This window comes from Corvus moneduloides, chromosome 1, assembly GCF_009650955.1.
Source record: "Corvus moneduloides isolate bCorMon1 chromosome 1, bCorMon1.pri, whole genome shotgun sequence".
In the NCBI taxonomy this organism is placed as follows: Eukaryota; Metazoa; Chordata; class Aves; order Passeriformes; family Corvidae; genus Corvus; species Corvus moneduloides.
The window spans coordinates 62,751,622-62,771,782 of NC_045476.1; the positions used below are offsets into that span (position 1 = coordinate 62,751,622).

General features: G+C 38.1%; 1 protein-coding gene across 6 annotated transcripts in view; it reads right to left on the reverse strand.

Annotated features, from left to right (window-relative positions):
* The window catches only part of CDK14 (cyclin dependent kinase 14), a 320,374-nt gene that overhangs the window by 96,392 nt on the left and 203,821 nt on the right, over positions 1 to 20,161 (reverse strand). For all 6 annotated transcript variants that reach the window (XM_032112533.1, XM_032112560.1, XM_032112568.1 and 3 more), the window contains one exon: positions 6,129 to 6,192. In XM_032112533.1, coding sequence (XP_031968424.1) covers positions 6,129 to 6,192 — 64 coding nt within the window. The remainder of the gene's footprint in view (positions 1 to 6,128; positions 6,193 to 20,161) is intronic.

Here is a 20,161-nt window from a genome sequence, read left to right on the forward strand (position 1 = left end):
AAACCAAAGAACTTAAAATGCAGTTTGACTTCAAGGCATTTTTTATGTTGTTAATCAAAACATGATGGCTAATATGCATTCCTTGATTAATGTTCTTCTCTATTTAAAACCAAATGTGATTAGCTTAAATGCAAATATTTAAACATCACCATAATTAATATTTTGAAAAGTCTAATTCATGTTATCTTTGAAAGGGTTTTCTTTACATTTAATTTAAAAGTCTAACGTGACTAACACTGTATTGTGATATAAGACATATACAATTTTTAGAAAAGATTAAATGCTAAAATTATTCAAGTTATGTTAGCTAACTATATAAAGACAAACGTCCATGATGACAAGTAAATTCTCAAGTACTATAATATTTGCAGCACTAATGTGCAATTAGAGTTTTTAAAAGTTCAGTCACAATCAGAGTTTTATCAAATGAGCTAGACTTTGGAGTTTTGTCTGCCAAACATCTTGAGAAAAATTGCAACTCCCCCCCCTCCATCCCGTCCCCTCTTCTCCCTTCCATTTGCTTTGGAAAAGCACAGGTTGTGTAAAGAGGAAGAATAGCTGCTGTTTTCTAGACTCCCTCCTGAGCATGAGTAGAAAATGTAATTTTAGTACCCAGCATTGTCTGAAGCACTGGAGTTCTACATTAAATGGTTCCACCTTTTAGCAGAGCTCACCCTGCCTCCCCTGCACATATAATAAGTTATTTTAACTTTTCAGCTTAATGTAATTTTGTTTAAAGAATGGTGAAAACACTGACAACTCTGTTTCCCTTGGGTTGTGGATGCCACAGATTGAAGAAACACTAAATTATACAGTTTAGTTTTAGAAAAAGAAGGGGAGAAATTAAAAATTTATTCTCCTTTACAAATAGCTCTCCTTTCTTCAAGTACTCAAATTCTCAAAGACTACACCTATACCAGTAATTTAAATGAGCTTGAGACTTTTGTTTGGCCGGGACACCATCACTGTCCTGTAGCACTGCTCCAGCACCTCCCATTTCCTTCCTCCAACACAGGAGATGGGAACTTCTTACAGGGAACAGTCCCTGGCCCACACTAACTTCCTAACCCTAAGTAAGCTTCCTAATGCCCAGGAATTAATTATTTGTAAGTGCTAATTGTCATGAGCTGAAGGCATACCAGAGGCTGCTCTAACAGTTTAGAGGCTCCCACATCGCCGGGGAATATTCCCTGGCACCAGTGTAGATGTAAACAAACAAGATATTGATTTAGCATGTAACAAAATGTTGACAGGCTTTGGAGAAATTCTGTAGGAAAAGCTGCTATGAAAGTTTGAAAAGCCATATGTTCTCATACACAGTATGTTCATGTGTTTGTGCCAAAGGAGTTCAGTCTCCCAGTCCAGCCCTACTCCAAATGAAGACCTAATCTTTTGAAAAAAAATCTGTCAATCAGCTGTTAAGATTCATGTAGGCAGATCATATTTCTAAATCAAATCTATATTTATGGATCACCTGGGAAGCAAAGGAGAATTCCTGAGTTAGAACACCAGCTCTGCAGAGGTTTTGTCCATCACAGACTCATGATTTTTTAAAAATCCACGAAGTACCCATCAGTGCCTGGCAAAATCCATGTTATGCAGTATTTCCTATGAATGCTTTTTCTCACTGTTTCTTTTTGTGTTCTGCTTTCTCCTTAAGGAGAGACTCTTTCTCTTACCTCTTTTCATCCTGGCTTTAGGGATTCTCTTTCAAAAATCAGTGCTCAGCAGATGCTTCCATTGTCTCATATAGGCTCCTTTTCAGGTGTATTACTCTCTATCGTATCTGATCGTCTGTGGAACATTGTGTGGTTCAGGCTTCTACATCATCAGCCCAAGATTAAATATTTAACTTTCTTTCACTTAGAGTATTGTAAAGAAAATGATGCACAATGAACATTACAAAGCATTCTCATGTTTTCTCCACTTTACTCACAAGGTTCTTTCTCTCCTTGACCATTACTGTCTCTTCATTGCCACAGTCAGTTCATTTATCTTCTATTGTGACCATATCTTACCTTCTCCCACTTTACTCACTGACAGTACCTCCTGATAAATTTCTATTTAACTTCCCAGGATAGAGGTTACACAGCATCAGTCCCAAACACTAACTGAGAATGTCAGAAAAGTGGAAACTTAAGCGTAGATATATATCCAAAGGCTTATCTTGCTCAATTATTTGGACAGGATTCTTTATCAAGGAGAAATGGCTGGAGGGGGAAAGTTGATAGGACTCCAGACTAAGAAAAGTGGGAGATTTAATAACAATGAAGAGCATAATGCACAAAAATTCAGGAAGACTTGGACACAAGACTGGCAAGGAAGTAGCTTTTTTTTGGAATACTGCTTCACCTCTACTCATACAGATAAGACATAGTTAAGGTTTACTTTAATTTCATTCCTGGAGATACAGGTCCAGTGATATGATTGGTGTTTGAATCTGTTTTAGCTCAGCAAATCTACATACTTCCTAAAGTATTGCAACAAAAGAGTAAATAGTGCAAACATATTCTCCAAGATCTAGGGGGTGATGTTCATCATTTAAAGTGTTTCTGTCCAATAGCCTGTAACGTGGGGCTTCTCTTGTGGATGAAATAGCAAGATTTTATTGAATCAGCAACTAGCACTTTTTCACAATTCCCTCAAACTATGTTTTCCTATTTGAGGGCAGATAATTTACTTTCACAGATCCAGAATGGCTGGGTTTCATTGGTAATACCTGAGTACAGGAAGACCCTCTCAAGATTATAGCATCCATAACAGCTTCAAAGGGAATCACAGAGGTAACCCAAAGTTACTGAAATACTCCTGAAGTATTTCAGGACTCTCAAATGCATTATTTAGATTATCCTTAAGTAACTCACTAAGCAGGACAAGTGTGTATGTGTGTCTGTGTGCACAGGTGCAAATACAAACTGAGAGAATGGAGGCTGAGGCACAGAGAAAGCTCAAAGACCAGGCCAACTTTTAGCTTTAAATATCTTAAATAGTACTTGGAGCATTTGTAAGACAGAAAGTAATCTCAAAGCAGGCAGATAAAATACAAGTTGTTTTCTGACTTTTTAAATGGGAAACAAAACTATGATGATTTTCTTTTCACTATTATAAGCTGTTAAAATCACCTAGGTTAGGTTAAATGACCTAGAGCCACCCACAACTAGTCTTAGGAACATATTTCTTATTCAGGCTCAGAAACGTTCCTACATATTAAGATGTCAGAGATCATAGTTATTAAAGCACTGTCTGCTTTCCATAATAATCAAGACCCTTGGCCACTGTAGTAGAGACGACACTAATACCATGTTTTTCAGACATGTTTCTCCTAGAAAACTGTGATTATCTCTCTGCAGCACAAGACTGTGCCCTATCAAATCACAGTGTGAAAATTAGTTATTGAAGTCTGTATGCAAACAAGAAATACAATGAAATTCTGTTTCGACTCTCAATAGTCTTCCCAAATCCACAGGTATTTAATGTGCTCAGCATTTTTAAACTATAGTAACCATTTATCACTGATACTTTCTGTTCAAATGCTTTTGTTTAATGCTTACACAACTCAAGTTTATAGAATCAAAGCCTTGCCTGAGTGAGCGTTGACATCCTCACCACCAGTGCTCTCTGCACTTCTCAATTTATCACACTTCCTGTTAGCAGCTATGAGTTTTCAAATTTACAAACACATGCAAAGCACAGGAGTTACTTAACCCCATATCACTGTTTAAACACAGTAATTTAACATATCCTCACAAATAATGGAATTGGTTCAGGTTTGGCAAGACATTTCAGGATTCTTCCTACATTCTTTTGCTAAGAAAAGGAACAGATTAAGTCATCTTCACAGAATCACAGAATATTCTGTGTTGGAAGGGACCCACAAGGACCATTGAGTCCAACTGTCAAATGTATTACTAAAGCTTCAACTTTCATTTTTGCTCCTAAGACAGTCAGGAAAGCTAGAGTATAACAGCAATTTCAGACCATCAGGGAGGGGAGCATGGCTGGTTGAGCATCTGTGGAAGATGATGCAGCAGTCTTGCCATAGCCAGAAAGCTTTTGTGCACAGAACAGCACGAAGGAAAGCACATTTTTAAGAAGCAACAGAGAACCTGGTATCCTTGATCAAACATCTCCAATGACCCTAATGGCCTGAGCAAATAGTATTCATTCCAGCCCAGCCCATAGGTCAGAGCATTTTGTGCAGAGCATTCCTTAGATGCTGGTACCCCAGAATGATCCCAGAGGGTTGTGTTTTGCTGCTCTAACAACTCCACACTTTACCAGCATAAAATCCAATTACTCAGTTTTGGGGTATGTAAGCCAGTTTTGGTTGTCCAGTTAGATGATGCTTTCTATTGCTGTTATTTCTAAAAACAGCAAATGAGGAACCATAAAACAAACAAAAAATCCTTTTACCAAGGTCATCAAGGATATAGAGTGGTAGAAAGGGAGTGCACAACGCGGTATGTGTACAGACAGGGATTTTATTTTTTGAGTGCTCCCAGACCTCCACAGTGCAAGGGAATTAAGGAGCTCAGCGTTTTGCATTAACAGGCCCTAAAAAGATTAAATGATTGCCAGCAAGAATAGTAATTACTCTGACTTACAAATTTACATACTTCACAGATGTGGAAAGGATCTGAGAGAACAAAGGCCGTGCAGAAATGGTGAAAATACTGAGTGACCATTTTCTGTCTTAGAGTCACCTTTCCTCCTGTCCCCACTCTGCATTTGTATAAATATTATGTATTCATAGCTAGAAAAATCCATAGTCTGGGGTGGAAAAAATAAGAGCAATTCTAACACAATGCCTATATAAAAACGAGATTTAATGAAGTGTCTACAGTGGATTTATTTCCTGATGTTCTTCTGCGGTAATAAACCCACATCCCTTGACACACTTGGAACCGAAAAGTGAAACCGGGAAATTTCTTGGCTGCCATCTACTGTTCAAAATTTTCCTATATCTCACAGAAGAATAAAAACAAACCAAACCAAAGAACAGTCACTGACACCTTCAGGCTTTCTTCTTTTCTTTACTATTCTTGCTAAAACCAATGTTTTTGGACTGCTTTTACAGACCAGTATATTTTCTGTAAGGATTTCTATATATGCTCACCTTTCAATCAGTATCAAGAATGAGAAACACAAAAGCTTGTAAACTTATTGACACACTGTTTAAGGGAAGAACACTGTAGTATATTTAGTGTTTCAGTGAAAGACTGTTAAGGATGTTTCTACTAATTCACTAGAGAGCACTGGAGTGTGATTTCACTATGCAGCAGTAAGTCAGCAGTAGGACAGAGACTAAAAAGCAATGTGCAAGAAAGCTGTCTGCATTCCTGTTTCTCAAGGCTCTGTGTCTCTATCAGGGCAAGCCCCACAATATATTTGTTTCTCTCCCTCTCTTATTTTGAGAGCTATCTAGATCTCTTTGTCCTTTATGACTCCTCTGCCTCATCTCCTGCCTACTCATTCACCTGCTTTGCCAGGTTTAAAAAACCTCATTTCTAAGATCCCAACTCAGAAGTTCACAGGACTATATATATTACATATATAAACATGCACACATATATAGCATAATGAAGCTGACCACATCCTTCTAGTCTCTAGCGGACAACCTGCTCCCATTCACAAAAAGGTATCAGATGGTGAAACAGTTTTTCAAGGATGGTTATAGAGTATGACAACTTCAAATACAACACATTAAAAAATTGAACCTTTGCAGAAGATACTAACAGATGATCTACTAATAACTTCAGCTTTCACAATGTCTTTACTCTTTAGTTTCCTTTAGTATTAATCAAAGTTTGGTGTGCACTGCTGGAAAAGTAATCCTGGCTAGAGAATCAGCATACTACCAGTCTGAAAGGTACAATACTCAGCGGCAGAGGAATGCAAGCAGGTCAGGGCTCATACTGTAACAAACAGAAAAAAATGAAAAAGAAAGCAAAGAAATTAAACAGAAGAAAACCCCCCACCCCGAGCACGATAAAAAGTAAGCAGCTGGCAGAAGTGCATTATGGTTCATGCACACCAGGTCATTTTGATCATTTGTGGTCAGGGATGTAATTATCTCTGTCATGCATTTCCAGAGAGGGAATGTGGAGGAACTTGGTACTTCAACCCACCTGGTTTGAAATGGGGTAAAGAGTGGACTCCAGGCCACGTATCTTCATTTGGTGTTCCAAGCACCTGTACACAAAAAAATTTAAAAAAACACATTGCTTTAATGGAAAAGACTTAACAAGTCATAGCACTGTAGAAAGCACAATCTAAACATCAAATACGCTTCTTAATTGGGGGATAGGGAGAAGGAGAAGGTACAAAAAGTTAAATGATTACAACAGTTCCAAGGTACCAGTGGAGTCAGTAAACCAGATGGGAGTGCTGTGCTCCTGTCACGCTGCCTATTTAACCAATGGATGTTAAACCTACTTTCCATTGACAAGTATCAAGCTATCTGAGAGCACTGGTGTTACAGAGGCTAGATCATTTAGCTCAGAAATAACTTCAATCCCTATAAACTTAAATAAGATAAACAGATAACAAATAGATGCCAGGATATGAGATTTACACAGATGGTGAAGAGGATGATCAAGAATGTGGCATGAACAAGAATGCACAGCAAACAGTTGTTATTCTAAAGTGTACATAAAATTAGTAAATTCTTAGGAGAGATGAATTTTATTGACTTGTGCATTACGTTTTGTTTCTATTCACTTCAACTGTCCTCCTTGTAATGTAGGTCAGACCAACTTACAGCAGCAAAGTATTTACACTTCTCACATGCATCTTATAGTCTCTGCATGCCTGAAAAGTTCACTCTCCAAGTCCTTGGCACAAATAGTAGTTAAATTGAGACAACTGCTATAAGTAGTTCTCCCAAATCTGCTTTTGCTTCATAACACATAACTGTCAAGACTTGCTTTAAGTAAAGTCAAGAGGAACACTTAAATTAACAGCTCTAGAATTACATTTCTGAATGAACTGTGGAATTTGATATTTCACTAGCAGGATCTTTCTTTTCAAAAATTTACACTCAATTTCTAACATACATGCAAATGCTAGGGACTCTTGAATATTTGTTATAAGTTCAGGCCCTGGAATAAAAGGTTGATATTCTAAAGTAAAAGTAATTCACATTAGTCTGGTGTTTGTTTTGCATTGTCATCAATGTAAGAAAGCCCCTCCCAGCCCTGCCCCTATCTGCACTGCAGATCATCTGAATAAATCTTTTGGAGCTGCATATCTTGAGTCCCCGTGACGTTCTGTGCTCACTTACATCAGCATGAAGCAAGCCCAAAGTTAGTGTGAAAATCTTTAGTCCAAAAAATGTGAAAAACGACATCTACTCCAAACCATTTGGAACTGAAGAGATTTATTTTAATTGTGACTGCTTCAAAATACATGCAAATTAGGAGCATTAAAGGAAGGACACCACTCTAGAATACTTGTTTTGTTTCTTAAGCTATGAAAACATTTGTTCATGGTGATAAATTCAAGGTGAAAAAAAATCTTAGAAGCAAGACTGGCACGGTAAAACAAAAATATTTTTCTTCAACTCCGCCAGAAATTTATTTAATTAAATTTAGAAATAAGCTTAAAAACTTAAGGCAAAAGTAAGTGACCTCTAAAATAGATAGAGTTTTTTTACTATGAGGTTTGCTTTATGAGTCTAAGGCCTCAAATTTGTTTAGCAGTTAACAATATGTTACAATGTGTTTCTAATCTAAGAATATTAATACAAAGATATTTTTCTCCACAATCAAATACAACAGGCAAATGGTCCAACTTGGATGCAGTAAGATCAGTAGCAGGTGAAAACAGCATCAAGGTGACAAAGGTGACAGTATCAGTGCAACTAGAGAGTATACATATTTATTTTGATGTGCAAATTTACCGATTTTATTCGTAAATATTGTTTGTAGCACATTGTTTCCTGTCCTTGTGATATGTCTTAATTGGCACTTAAAAAAGATAAACCTGGCCCTGCAAGCCTGATTCATCACAACACCCGTGTTCATCTCATTATTGCTATTAGAGAGAGCACAATTCTGTCATTAAACGTTGAGGAAGTTCGGAGACACCGTTGACCCTATGTCACAAAATCAATTTGCAAATAACTTCCACTTACCTTCTGCATTAATCAAGCTCCTGTTGCCAAGCACCTCCCAGACCAGGAGAGGGAGCCCGTGGATCAAAAACAGAGATTCTTGCATCAATTTAAATTTAGAAATACGGTTCTCAACTTCGCAACCCCTCTTAGTGAATAAAAGGAATATGCTCTTATTAAATAAGATATATTGGTTATGAATATTTTTTCTGAATATTAAAAGAAATAGCCACATTCCTCTAAAAGTATGTTCTTATTTGCCTTTTATTTTAGATGAGACAGAGGCAGCTAAGGAACTGTACAGATGAAAATTAAAACCAGCTAACAAAATATGTAATTTTCACTTTTTAAAGGAACCATAATTGACTCACTACTTCTTGTTTCACTAGTTTTCCAATCCATTTCTTTAATAATATTCTAGTACATCTGCTGCCACAGTGTCTATGAGCCAGCTACAAGCAAGTTCTGTGCATTGGAGCACTCAAACCACCTACAATATTTATACCTCCTCTCAAGAGTAGCAGTCAGGCTGAAAACAACTGTAGGTTTCCTGTCATCTAAATGCCAACCATTTTTAAGGTAGAGGCACTTGGTAAGGATCCTTCAGGCAAGGATCCAAACACTTTATTTTAATTCATGGTACAAACGCTGTAAAGATCATCCTTCTTCCACACAATTTTAGCATACCCAATACAGAAATTCACAATATGTGACAACCAAAAAACAAGGAGAAGAGGGCAACAGTGAAACAACTGTGGTTTTGGATAAGATGAAGCAGTCACTGCTCACAGGTAAGTCAACATAAAGAGATTTGTAAACATCACCTTGTAAGTGATTCTCCTAAGCAGCAACCAATCCCATTTTGATGAGTGGGATTAAGCAATCCAAAACAAGGAGTTTTGACACTTGCTATAAACAAAGCAAAGTGGAGTTCACATAACACTACAGTGGAGAAGAATCTGCCTTGCTTTGCAACTTACAAGAGAAAATTAAGGCCCCAACATGGAAAAGGGAACTGGAGAGAAAGGGAGAACTCAACAGTCTTCTGGTTTTACTGGAACACACTGTCACTTAGCAGTGAAGACTGATTACCCAGACCCAGACAACAGCTGAACACCAGGAGCTGTTATTGTACAGGTGACCTCCTAGCCCCAACTTTCATGGTCCACCACTTCTCATCCCAAGCATGCCACCTGGAGTTCTGCCTCCTCTATATTATCACACTTTTTCTTTCCATTTCATGTTCCAAAACCATAAAAATAGCCACTGCTGTCATGGCAATCAAGGCCCAGCTTAATACTGGAAACAACCTTTTATTTAGCATGGAGAATTATTTGAAAAAATAAGACTAACTTGTTTGCTTTCTCTACTGATAATTTGTTTCTCAGCAAGGTAAGTATTCAGCTTTCATGGTTTAATATCCTATTTTCTTTAAATTTAATTACTAATTACAAGAATAATCTACAATTCTCAAATTTGGAATGATTTTCATGTTTTCTAGGCACCAAGGTGGTAACAGTTTCTGCAAAGAGAACTCAAAAATCTACTGGGGTTCTGCTGTTCCACACTGCAGACAACACTCTGGGCTCTTTTATTCTCTGACAAGGGAGATAAAATGATGTACTCACTTGAAACTTGCTATTAAAAATTGGGATCAGATTCTAAATTCATTTGTAGGGTGCAAAGTCAATTTATATAAAAATAACAGATTTTAGATACATCAGGGTACTGAGGGTCAAATACCTATACTGCCAGTTGATATCATGAGGGTTTGGCAAAAAGCTATAAAAAGAGAACCCGCGGTACAAGTCTCCATACACAAGCATGATGTAGAAGGATTTCCTAGGAAATGCAACAAAAATGCATCAAGAGCTACTGCATTGCCTTACTTTTTTAATACAAGAAAAATTTTGGGGTTAGCATCTGGTTTTGCAAAGATTCATCATTCCCTGGTGTAGAAGGGAATAATTAGTTTACAGTGAGCTTTGCACCACTCTACCAACACAATTAGTCATGTTGTCCTGTGTTCTGCTTCAATTGCAAAAACATCCCACGTTACTGCCATGTATTAGACGAGCAGCAGTGCAAATCTTTCCTACCAGCTCTTTCCCAATTGCTGGCATAACTAATAAAGAAAAGCATTTCCCTTTACAGGATAAGTTTTGAATATATAAAGCTGCATATAACTGATATAACACTTTAACCCTTGTTAGAGCTGATGATCCTCAAGAAAGGCGACAGTTTGGACTTCAACAAGACAAAGACCCTGCAGCCTGTGGTATTATTCAGAGCGGAATGAAAGACAAGACCAGAATGCAAATGAGCTGCCTTTCCTTAGACAAGAATTATGGAAATCAGGCCAAGTAATATGCAGAATTTTAAAATTTTTTAATGTTAAGTCAACTTGGTGAACAAAGAAAGTTTAGTAAAAAAAAAATTGTCAGGAGAATGCATTTTTTTCCTTTAAAAAAAGAGGGGTTTGTTGAAAAATGCTCTGCAATTTTAAATGGGAAAAGTTGTAAGCTGGATGCAAAAATTTTTTCTTATTTTATTTTTCCTTTTAAGGATATTCAAGATTTCTTTTCCAGTCTTCCTTTTTGTTGGATAAAACATACTGCATTTAGTGAATCCTTGGCTGTGATGTACCATGAGAGACTACAGCTGTTTGAGGAACTGAACTTAATCAAAAGAGAAAGAGAATAAGCATTGCAGACCCATTTCCAAATCAGCAATCTCTTTCTGTTGCACGAGATTTGGATGTTTCAGGTGTTTGGTTTTTCAACAAAAATCTGCTCTATTCTTCCAAAACATATATATCGAATGAAGTTTTCAACTTAGTCAAAAGCCTACGTGTTCTTTTCTGCTTCATTAGAGGAAAGTACATTACTGCTGTAGATTTGGCTCTTGAGAAGCAGTGTGAGTTCCATGGTTTTTCTACAGCAGCTCCATCACTCTCAGAGCCACCTCTGAACACGGAGTTTCTGCTCTGGAAGATGGGAAGCTTATGTGATCTTTCCTCTCACAGTCTGTCCTGGTGCTAAGCCATTTCTCCAGATGATCCACCTACAGCCACATTCCCCTCCTGTGGAGTAGAGTCAGGTATTTCTGAACCGCACCTTTCATAATCTGGGAAAGTTCTGTATTATGACCTGATAATGTCAGCCAGCACAAAGTGCATGTAGCAGTGAAGACCAAAGGATGAACTTCATCCTTCAACTTAGCATTTGGTTTTAGTATAACAGGTTAGAAAAAAAATTCAGCAACAATTTGTGTATTATGCGTGCTGACTCAGAGCCTGCTGACTGACAACTGCAGTGAGGCCTCCTTTGACTCCCTGCTGGGCACAATGGTGACAGCTGAGTGTCAACTTTAATATCCCAAAGACAGAGTCAGAAATGGAATTGCCTCGATACCAGTCATTTCGTTCATTTCTTCACATCAGGAGTTTAGAGGTTTGCTTTCGCAGCTCAGTTTCCATAAGGGCCTGTAAATCTATTAATTGGTGTAATGCACTTACAGGTTTGTTAAGATTGGGGCTGAACACATTTTACCCTTGGGAATGTTGTGGAAGTTCCAGGGTTCACAGTTGCAGTGAAAAAGTCACCTCATTTTTCAGTAAAAAAACAATGTCTATCAGCTAAGATGGCAACAATATATTTGTTTGTATTCATGAAGAGTAAAGACCACGTGCCTATTCATTGTCCTTGAGATTTAGAATATTGAAGCCTTACTTCATTAAATGAATGGCAAAAATTATATATAGTTCCTAAACCAGGAATCCATGCCAATTCAAAGTTAAAGCAACTGAACTAAGGTTGTGTAATCTAGGCAGTCTCTTCCCATGTGGAAAGCAATAAAGGCCTTGTTCAGCACCTGAAAACCATATATTAGTAAAAATTATTTTTCTTACATAGCAAACTTTCTGTGTTTTTTTCAGTCAGCTGTCATCAAAATATCCCGTCATTATTCCCACACTGGTAAGAAATGAAATACCAGTGAAATAGATTAAGCATACAGAAAATGTAATGCAACAGATTAAGCATACAGAACACATAATTTGTATGATTCCTCTTCAGAACAGAAGTGTTTAACAAGAACACATAATTCTTTACAGACAAAATAAGACTTACAAATTCTTATTCTCAATTTTATGCGTAAAACAGGTGGTAATTTTTTTTCCTTATGTGTAAATGCTACCAAAGTCATGAAAAAATCCTTGCAATGACAATACATGGCAAAAGGAAAAAGAAATTTAACAGCCACCATTTTATATGCACAATGGTAATGTGCGAAAGAATATTTTTAACGTGATCTGCTTTCATTCAGGAAATTAAATCAGAATTACGGATTTAAGAGAAAACAAGGCTGGTTAGAAAAAAAGTGATCAGAGTATTTATTTTGCAAGTTATTTTGTGAATGACCTAAGAATGGTCTTAACCAAAAAAAAGAAAAAAGGAAGGTATTAAATTCTTTCAAGGGTCTTAGGAAATACCTGCTACACAGATGACAGGGTTGGGACACAACAGCAACACATAAAGAATGGGCCTCCTCACCAACCCCATAAACTTGTTCTTGCTGTACAGAAAATGATGCTGTTTTGTGAAAAAATGGAAGTTATTGAGGCTTATTCTTTAAGGTGAAAAAAGAAGCAGCAAGAACAGATGAAGCTCAACAAAAGCCCTACTCAGGCGTCAGGCAGAGTATCATCATTCCATTATATGTGGGTAATAGAACCACTTTGAGCACAAGAAGTGATTTATGATGAAGCTGTCTTCTAAAACCTTGAGGTAATGTGCCAGAATGGATGAAGGAAGCAAAACATTCCCACAAAATTTTAATAACACACATTCATAAAAAAAAAAAATCAAGCTCAACTAATATTTGTGCTTTAGCTCTGTCAAGGATGAAAAATGAGGTACTTGAAACAGTAGAGGGCCCAACTGTTCTTAACTTCCTTTCCCCACAGAGGCAAAATACAATGAAGTCTTGCCAGAAAACCTTTTTAATATGTGATTTTTTCCAACCTTACTTTGTGTAAATAAACAATATTTTAGTAGCTGTCTGCATTGCAAAGTTAAATTTATCCCAACACTGTTTTGGTACCATTTGCAGCACAAGTAAACTCATCATTCTCTTCATACCCATGGTTGATGCCTTTTCCTGGTCTTAAAATCAAGAGTCATACACGGTTAGAAGGGGAAAAGGGATTTTACTTTGGTATTTATTTAAGGATCCTTAGGTGCACACGTCCAGGTCATATGCATTGAAATGCACCCCACTGAGTATATGCCCCAAAAGATCTGGTATAACATTATAGGTTTTACTAATTAGCGTATCTATCAAAGATTCCCCAATGAGAGGCTCAAGTGAGCCCCCCTCCCCAAGGAACCTTCCCCTGGATGGTTCTATCTTGGTTTACAGAATATGTTCGGGAGAGGACCTTGGGGTCTGGGGCACACTGATCCCTAGCTACGAAGCTTCTAAGATGTTTAGTCTCTTAGCTTGACAAACAAGTCCAAGAACGTAGGCAAAAAGCACTAGGAATACAGAAGTTGTAAAAAGGTGTAATAGGGGTATAAAAGAAAAGGCAAAAAATCTTCATGGCATCATGGTAACCACAGCTACCTTTCTGAGGGACCCTGGCAGAGACACCACTGCAACTGTGCCAGCATGGGAAAGACAAGGGGGACTGGAGACTGCCCAAACACAGCTGTCCGCCCTAACGGAGCCAGGCTCTGCCCACTCGCTCTGCACGGGCTGGGAGCGACAGCTGGGAGGAGGAGGAGGAGGAGGAACTGAGCAGGCGCCACCGCAGACACGGCACTGCAGAGCATCAGGACAAGATTAAATGAAATCCCCAGCCTTACAGCAAAGCACCATGGGGATTTGACATGCCAGTGTCCTTAAATGCTCAGTCAGGGAAGAGTTCTGTTTATTCCAAAAAGTACCTGCTTAATACTTACTACAATTTGGCAGGGCTCTTTCTGTGATTTGATGAGATGACTTTTAGAAACTGATTCTGTCTGTTATCCAAAATGAATTGGAATGAGTGCAAAACTAGAGTATTTAATTTAAATTTCACTATGAGAAAAAAGCAAGTGTGAAATAACTTGTAGAGGGCTGTGACATCCTCTTCCTACAGGGAGTCAGCCCATTTCATCATAAGGCCCTATTTTAGTAACTTACGACATTCATAAAAGTTCACATGGTGGAAGAAACTGGTTTTTTTTTTTATTTAGTGATTCTTACTAAAAAGTTTATATGAGACGAATGCTAAAAAACCCCTAAGAAAAAGGATTTGGCAAACTTACTTTGAAAACCGAGGGGCCTAGGTGTAGAGACATAATCTGCAATTAGCAGCAGAAGGAGAAAAAGGAAACTCCTGACAAAGACTTCACTTTCCCTCAAACCAGTGCAACCATGCAGCAATTTTGACAAATCAAAAACTAGTTAAAAAGTGATGTATACAGTAAAAGGGGATTGTTTAGCTCCAAAGTGGAAAGATGGCTCCTCAGTGAGGGATGCTCCATGCTGAACTGCTAAAAGCAGAACAGACAACCTGTCCTTTCAGCTTTCCCAGCCATCTCTGCTCAGGAGTCTCCTTCCATCAGCAAACAATCCCATAATCAGAATTAAAAAATTCTGACATTAAACTAGACTTAGTGTCTCTAATATCTGCTTTGGAGCTGCAGAAACTATAAAAGAACTCAACAGGATGAAACTGATCCTTAGCAAGAAGAGAAAAGAATTTGAAAGCTTTTGTAGAACTCAAAGCTGTGGATCAGGAAAAGACTGGGAAGAAAATTCATGTAGAAGACAAAAGCTGACCTCAAGAGATTTTTTTCCCCCTCCTCCAAGGAGAAAATTTGGTCTTCTGGTATTGACAGAGTTTGTGAGCTCTCAAGTAAGGTTACAGAGAGGGAATGGTTTCACCAAGGAAGAGACTGGTGTGAATACATGTGAAGAAGCAGCTGCTGCTGATAGCTGTGCTGGAAGGTCTCTTCCCTACTGTTTGGGAACAAACAGAATGGTTTTCTTTACTACAAAGACAGCAATTTTCTGCCAGAAGGAGCCCATGGCTCACAAGTCATGCTTGTTTACACATTCTTAAAATCTGCTCTGATTTACTGTGTACACATAGGTATATACTCTGCATTTCACATTTCCTATCCTGTCTAGGTTGCAAAGCCTTTGGAATAACCCACCCAGACAGTCCTCTCCTAAACATGGTCTTTAAAGATTTATTTCTATTTTTTACTGACTTTTTTTCTTTAAACTGAAAAAGAGGAATAAAAATAAAAGCCAAAACCCTGTGGGAGGCTTTTATGAAATGCACTTCCAGAAGCCCTGCCATGCTGGCTCAGCAGCTGGCTCATTTGAATTCCAGGTATGCACTTCACAGGGTTTTTTTGGAAATGCTGGCTTATCGGAAAAGCAATGCTCCCTTTGGATCATAAAGCTGGCTTTATGGTCTTTTTGAAGACCATAACACTGGCTCAGTTAACACACATGAATTCCTACCTAGTGTCGCAGTGTCCAATCGCATTGGCACAGGCCAAGCTACACCATTGCATCAGGATATTTAAGGGCTTAAAGCTGCCATTCAGCTGGAAAGCCTATTTAAATAATTAACAGAAAAAGTATGCATATTCCTATGAATCATCATAAAAATAGCAAGAAAAACATTTTTATTTAAAATAAGATTATGTTTCTTCACTATGGTGTAATTTAACTACAACTGTTCAAACAAACCAGAACATTTGGGATCACACTGGGATCACAGGGACTGTCCCTGCACCAGGACCTGACCCATTGGTTTTCACAGAAACCAGTCCACGCTTCCCCAGAACAAACCTCCACTCTGAAGCAGTGAATGCACACTGCACTTCTCTGATACTGGAAACATTTTGTCTCTGGCCTGGTGCCCAGTCCCAGCACATCGTGGGAATGATTGTGCCTCGTAATGACAACACACCAGGACTCGCCACTCCTCACACCCAAGGAACAGCACATGCACAGCACAATAGGAGCTCATGACGTGTGGTGCCTACGTGATAGAAATATACTTGGAGAGGAAAGCTGCTGTGCTAAGGCAGATAGAACACTATGGCTGGGCCGACTGAGCTGCCTGAGCTCACTGTCTGGGGGAAAAAAAAAAAAAAAGAGCAGTATCGTAAAAATTCTTTTTCTCACCTAAAAAACCAGGGGAGATAACATACACTGAGACTTATATATGAAGCCTGGTGCTCAGCATCACAAAACAGCATGACAGTAGAATCTGATCAGATCATCCAGAAGTTTGCCGGCTCCTTATTTTGCCAATTAAGGCCTTGATCTTGTAATAATTTCAATTTTGAATAGATTTGTGCAGCCACATGGAGCTCAGTGTTGCAGCAGGTATTTTATCAAGTTTTTTTAAGCAACAGTCTGCAGAAAATGAAGGCAGCCATTCATACTGACATTTGAAGAATGTGCAGGTTCAGGTGTCACAATATTTCTGAAACAGTGAGGGCATTAATAATGAGCTCCAGTGTGATGGGTATGTCTGATGGATAAGAGTACTCTTCTTGGATGTCTAAATATCCAGCTGATTCCTACACTGAACCTTATCAGAATTCCCAAATCAAATCACTTTTAAAAATGTCTAACCTTATCACTTAAAATCCATTTCAAGCGATACAGTTCGAAGTGTGCCTCCTACAACAAAACACAGCATGATGCTTGGTGTATTCACTCCAAACAGCAGTATTGTGCTGCTACAAAAGAAAAGACTTTTATACTATCCTTCTGAATCATGGGCACTGAACAAGCAAGCAGAATGAAAAATGGAAGTACAGATATATTTTTTTCCTAGAAATGGAGGAAATGTCAGCCTACGTCTGATGGAGAGAAAGCGGCTATAAAAGCAGCCAAGACATTTTAAGTGGGGTCAGTGCAGAATCCCAGGAGTTACACATTCTCATCCAGAGGATGGTAAGATCTGTGGGAAGACTGGCTGAACAGAACCTGTATCCTCCACTGCAGCACAGTCAGCTAACACACCTCACTCAGAGCACTTTGGAAATCTCCAGTGAATTCTTTGCTGAAATATCTACCCATTTTTCTGACTCTTTCTTTTACTTTCCTTGCAAATCCATTAAGAGGAAGGGGTTCGTTGCCCTGACACCATGAGGTACATGCCCAAACATTGAGATCAGAAGTGGGTTTTGAAAGACTACAGAATGCTGAGATGATAAAATTTTCAAAAATTGGAAATTGATTTAACCATTTACTGCTCATTTAGCAGTTGTGGCCTTAACAAGCAGATGGCAGATGGCCTAAGACTTTTCATTTTGCTTATTTAAATGAAGGTGAAAGCTGATATATCTCAGCTGGAAGAGGCAGTTTTAGTGAGCCCTCTTGTTTGTTTTGACATTGGCACACTTGGTAACTTTGTCCATGACTTCTGAGCTATCAAAAGCACCATGCAGGAGAGATTAGGGAGTAGTCATCTCCTGTCTCCAATTAAACTTTAAGCCATCTGCAGGACAGCTGCAGTGGCAGCTCCTGCTCTTGGCAGCATTTACTTTTGGGCAAAAGGGAACTACTTCCCAGGAGCTGCTGGAACTGATCCTCTCTACTCACTGGAGAAGGGAGCTGAGAGGACTGGGCAGCATTTGGAGAACATACTGCCTACAGCTCCAAAACTAATTGAGGGGGCTTGCACTGAAATAATTAGTGATGAAGTGTGAGTAAATGACAGAAAATTCTCAAAAGATTGGAGCTACTTGACACCTAATGTCATGCTCCACTTTTTTTTCAGAAAAAGAAAATAAAAGCAATCCAGAGGGGGAAATGGATAACTAAATAAATAGGATACACAAATAAAAAAGAAAAAATTTGTACAGATATATGACAATGAGCTTCAGTGCCACTAGTAGTCAATAATGAGGGAGAGGAAGGGAAAGACTGGAGTTACAATTTCTTATCCTCCATCCCCAATACATTAAGGTCCACAGAAATGCATGGCCTGAAATATTGATGACATAAAGGCTGAAAAATGATGGGGCATCAGATACAAGAACAGTAAAATGACAACTTTAACTCTTTAACATGAGCAACTCTGCTGTTACAAGGTGCTTTGGACATAAATTTAAAAGATCTCACTGAAATAGAAGAAAGGGAGATGTTACACCAATGAAACATGGACAATCAACTACACAAGTTATCAGAGAGAAAAATCAACCTCTCAGCACTGTAGGCACAGCTGATCTCTTGGACTATGTGAGGAATGCAGATGAGCAGCCCAATGTTATCATTAAGGTAGTTAAAGGCCATAAAAACAAAAACATGAGAACATTAGCAAGAATAAGATAATATAAAGGAGAAGTGGTAGGAAGCTGCACCAAAAGTACATTTTACTGAAAGTAAATGAAGCCCAATGAAGAGATGACTTTAGTAACAAACAGGTTTTTCACCACCCTCAGTTTTCAGCTACATTCGCTGGTCTGAATTTTTTTTATGGAATAGGGTATTGCAGAGTTTTCATGAAAAGACCAATTAAACAAACAGAAGGTGATTTTTCCTGGCTACAGTTTGAACTACTTTGAACTGCTGAGCAGCTGATAAAGTGATATGATGCAGTGAGGTCAGCAGGGCTTCATCCCTACTCCTCCCTTTCCAAGAGGAAGGAGCAATACTAACCCACTCTAGTAAGCTGGCTCAGCAGCACAACAATGTCATTAACCAAATATGTCAATCTTCAGACCAGAGCAGATTATACCAAAATGCACAGGATCTCCAAAATCCAAATTATTAAGGTCTCTTTGTAAGTAATTAGGACATTATGTTTTATGGATCCACACCAAGATGGCACATGAAGGATACTTAAAAGATTGATAAAATCCTTGGCTGCTTTCCCTCTGATTTTCATGAAGGGCCAGTTCAGTGATACAAAATTTATGTACTTTTGTTTCTCTTATAAGAAAAGTACAATTACCAGCTATTGTAAAACAATCACATTCAGGATACACAGATTAAAAATGCAAATATAATATGTTCTAAGATGAAAATGAGTTATAATTCAAATAACACAGTTTTGAAAAAGAGACGTAAATTTAGAATATTTTAAAATGTTTGTGAAAGGAAGTAAGCAGGCATTATTCTAAAATAATACATCTTTCTTTATGATGTAATAAAGTTTAATCCAGTTGAAAGCTTACAAAGTCAACTGATTTCTCACCTATCAAAAGATACAGAAATCTAGCTGTAATCTTCCAGTGTTTTTAGTAGATGCTAAAAATTTTCTTTGATTTGTCCTCATCAGGGTTATCATATTTATGTGAGAACATACCTACTGCACCATACTACATTCTCTGTTAAGAATTTAGCTTATGCCATTCTGCTCCATCACTGACAGGTTTGAGAGTTTGTACCACAGCTATTTGGGTCCTATTCTTCCCTGAAAAAGCACTGTGAAGAATTCTCACTATGGTCTCACAAAATATATTATTAGCTTTCTGTTATGTACTTGGAAACAGACCTCAGCTGCCAGAAATATTGCTACACAGTGATATACATGCACACTCCAAAGACAAACAGCTAACACAGGACATTTTTCTTCCTGCAACTGACAGCTGGAGAATCCTGTTCTGCTTTAGCCTCCAAGTCACTTTAAATGGAGGGCTCAGAAGACTGGGGAAGGAAGAACCAAAGCACAAGAATAAAACATAATACTGCATACCTCAGAACCTTTTCTGTTTGTTTAACATTCAGACACTTAAGAATACCTACTGCATTAAGATCCTAGTCAGGTAATTCTCCTACTCTCAATATCTTATGAGGCTTTTTTTTTTTTACATTTTCTTATGTGCCAGAATACATTTCATTTCTATAGCCCTTTTTTTTCCCTTTTCCTACTTATCAATACTGATTTTGTCAGCAGGATTTTCTTTTCTCCATGCAAGTCTCATAAGAAATGGCACCACACAAATAGTGGGCACACAGAAATTGTGAGAGACAGCATTGTTATATGTATAATTAAAACTTAACTGAGGTTATACAAAATTT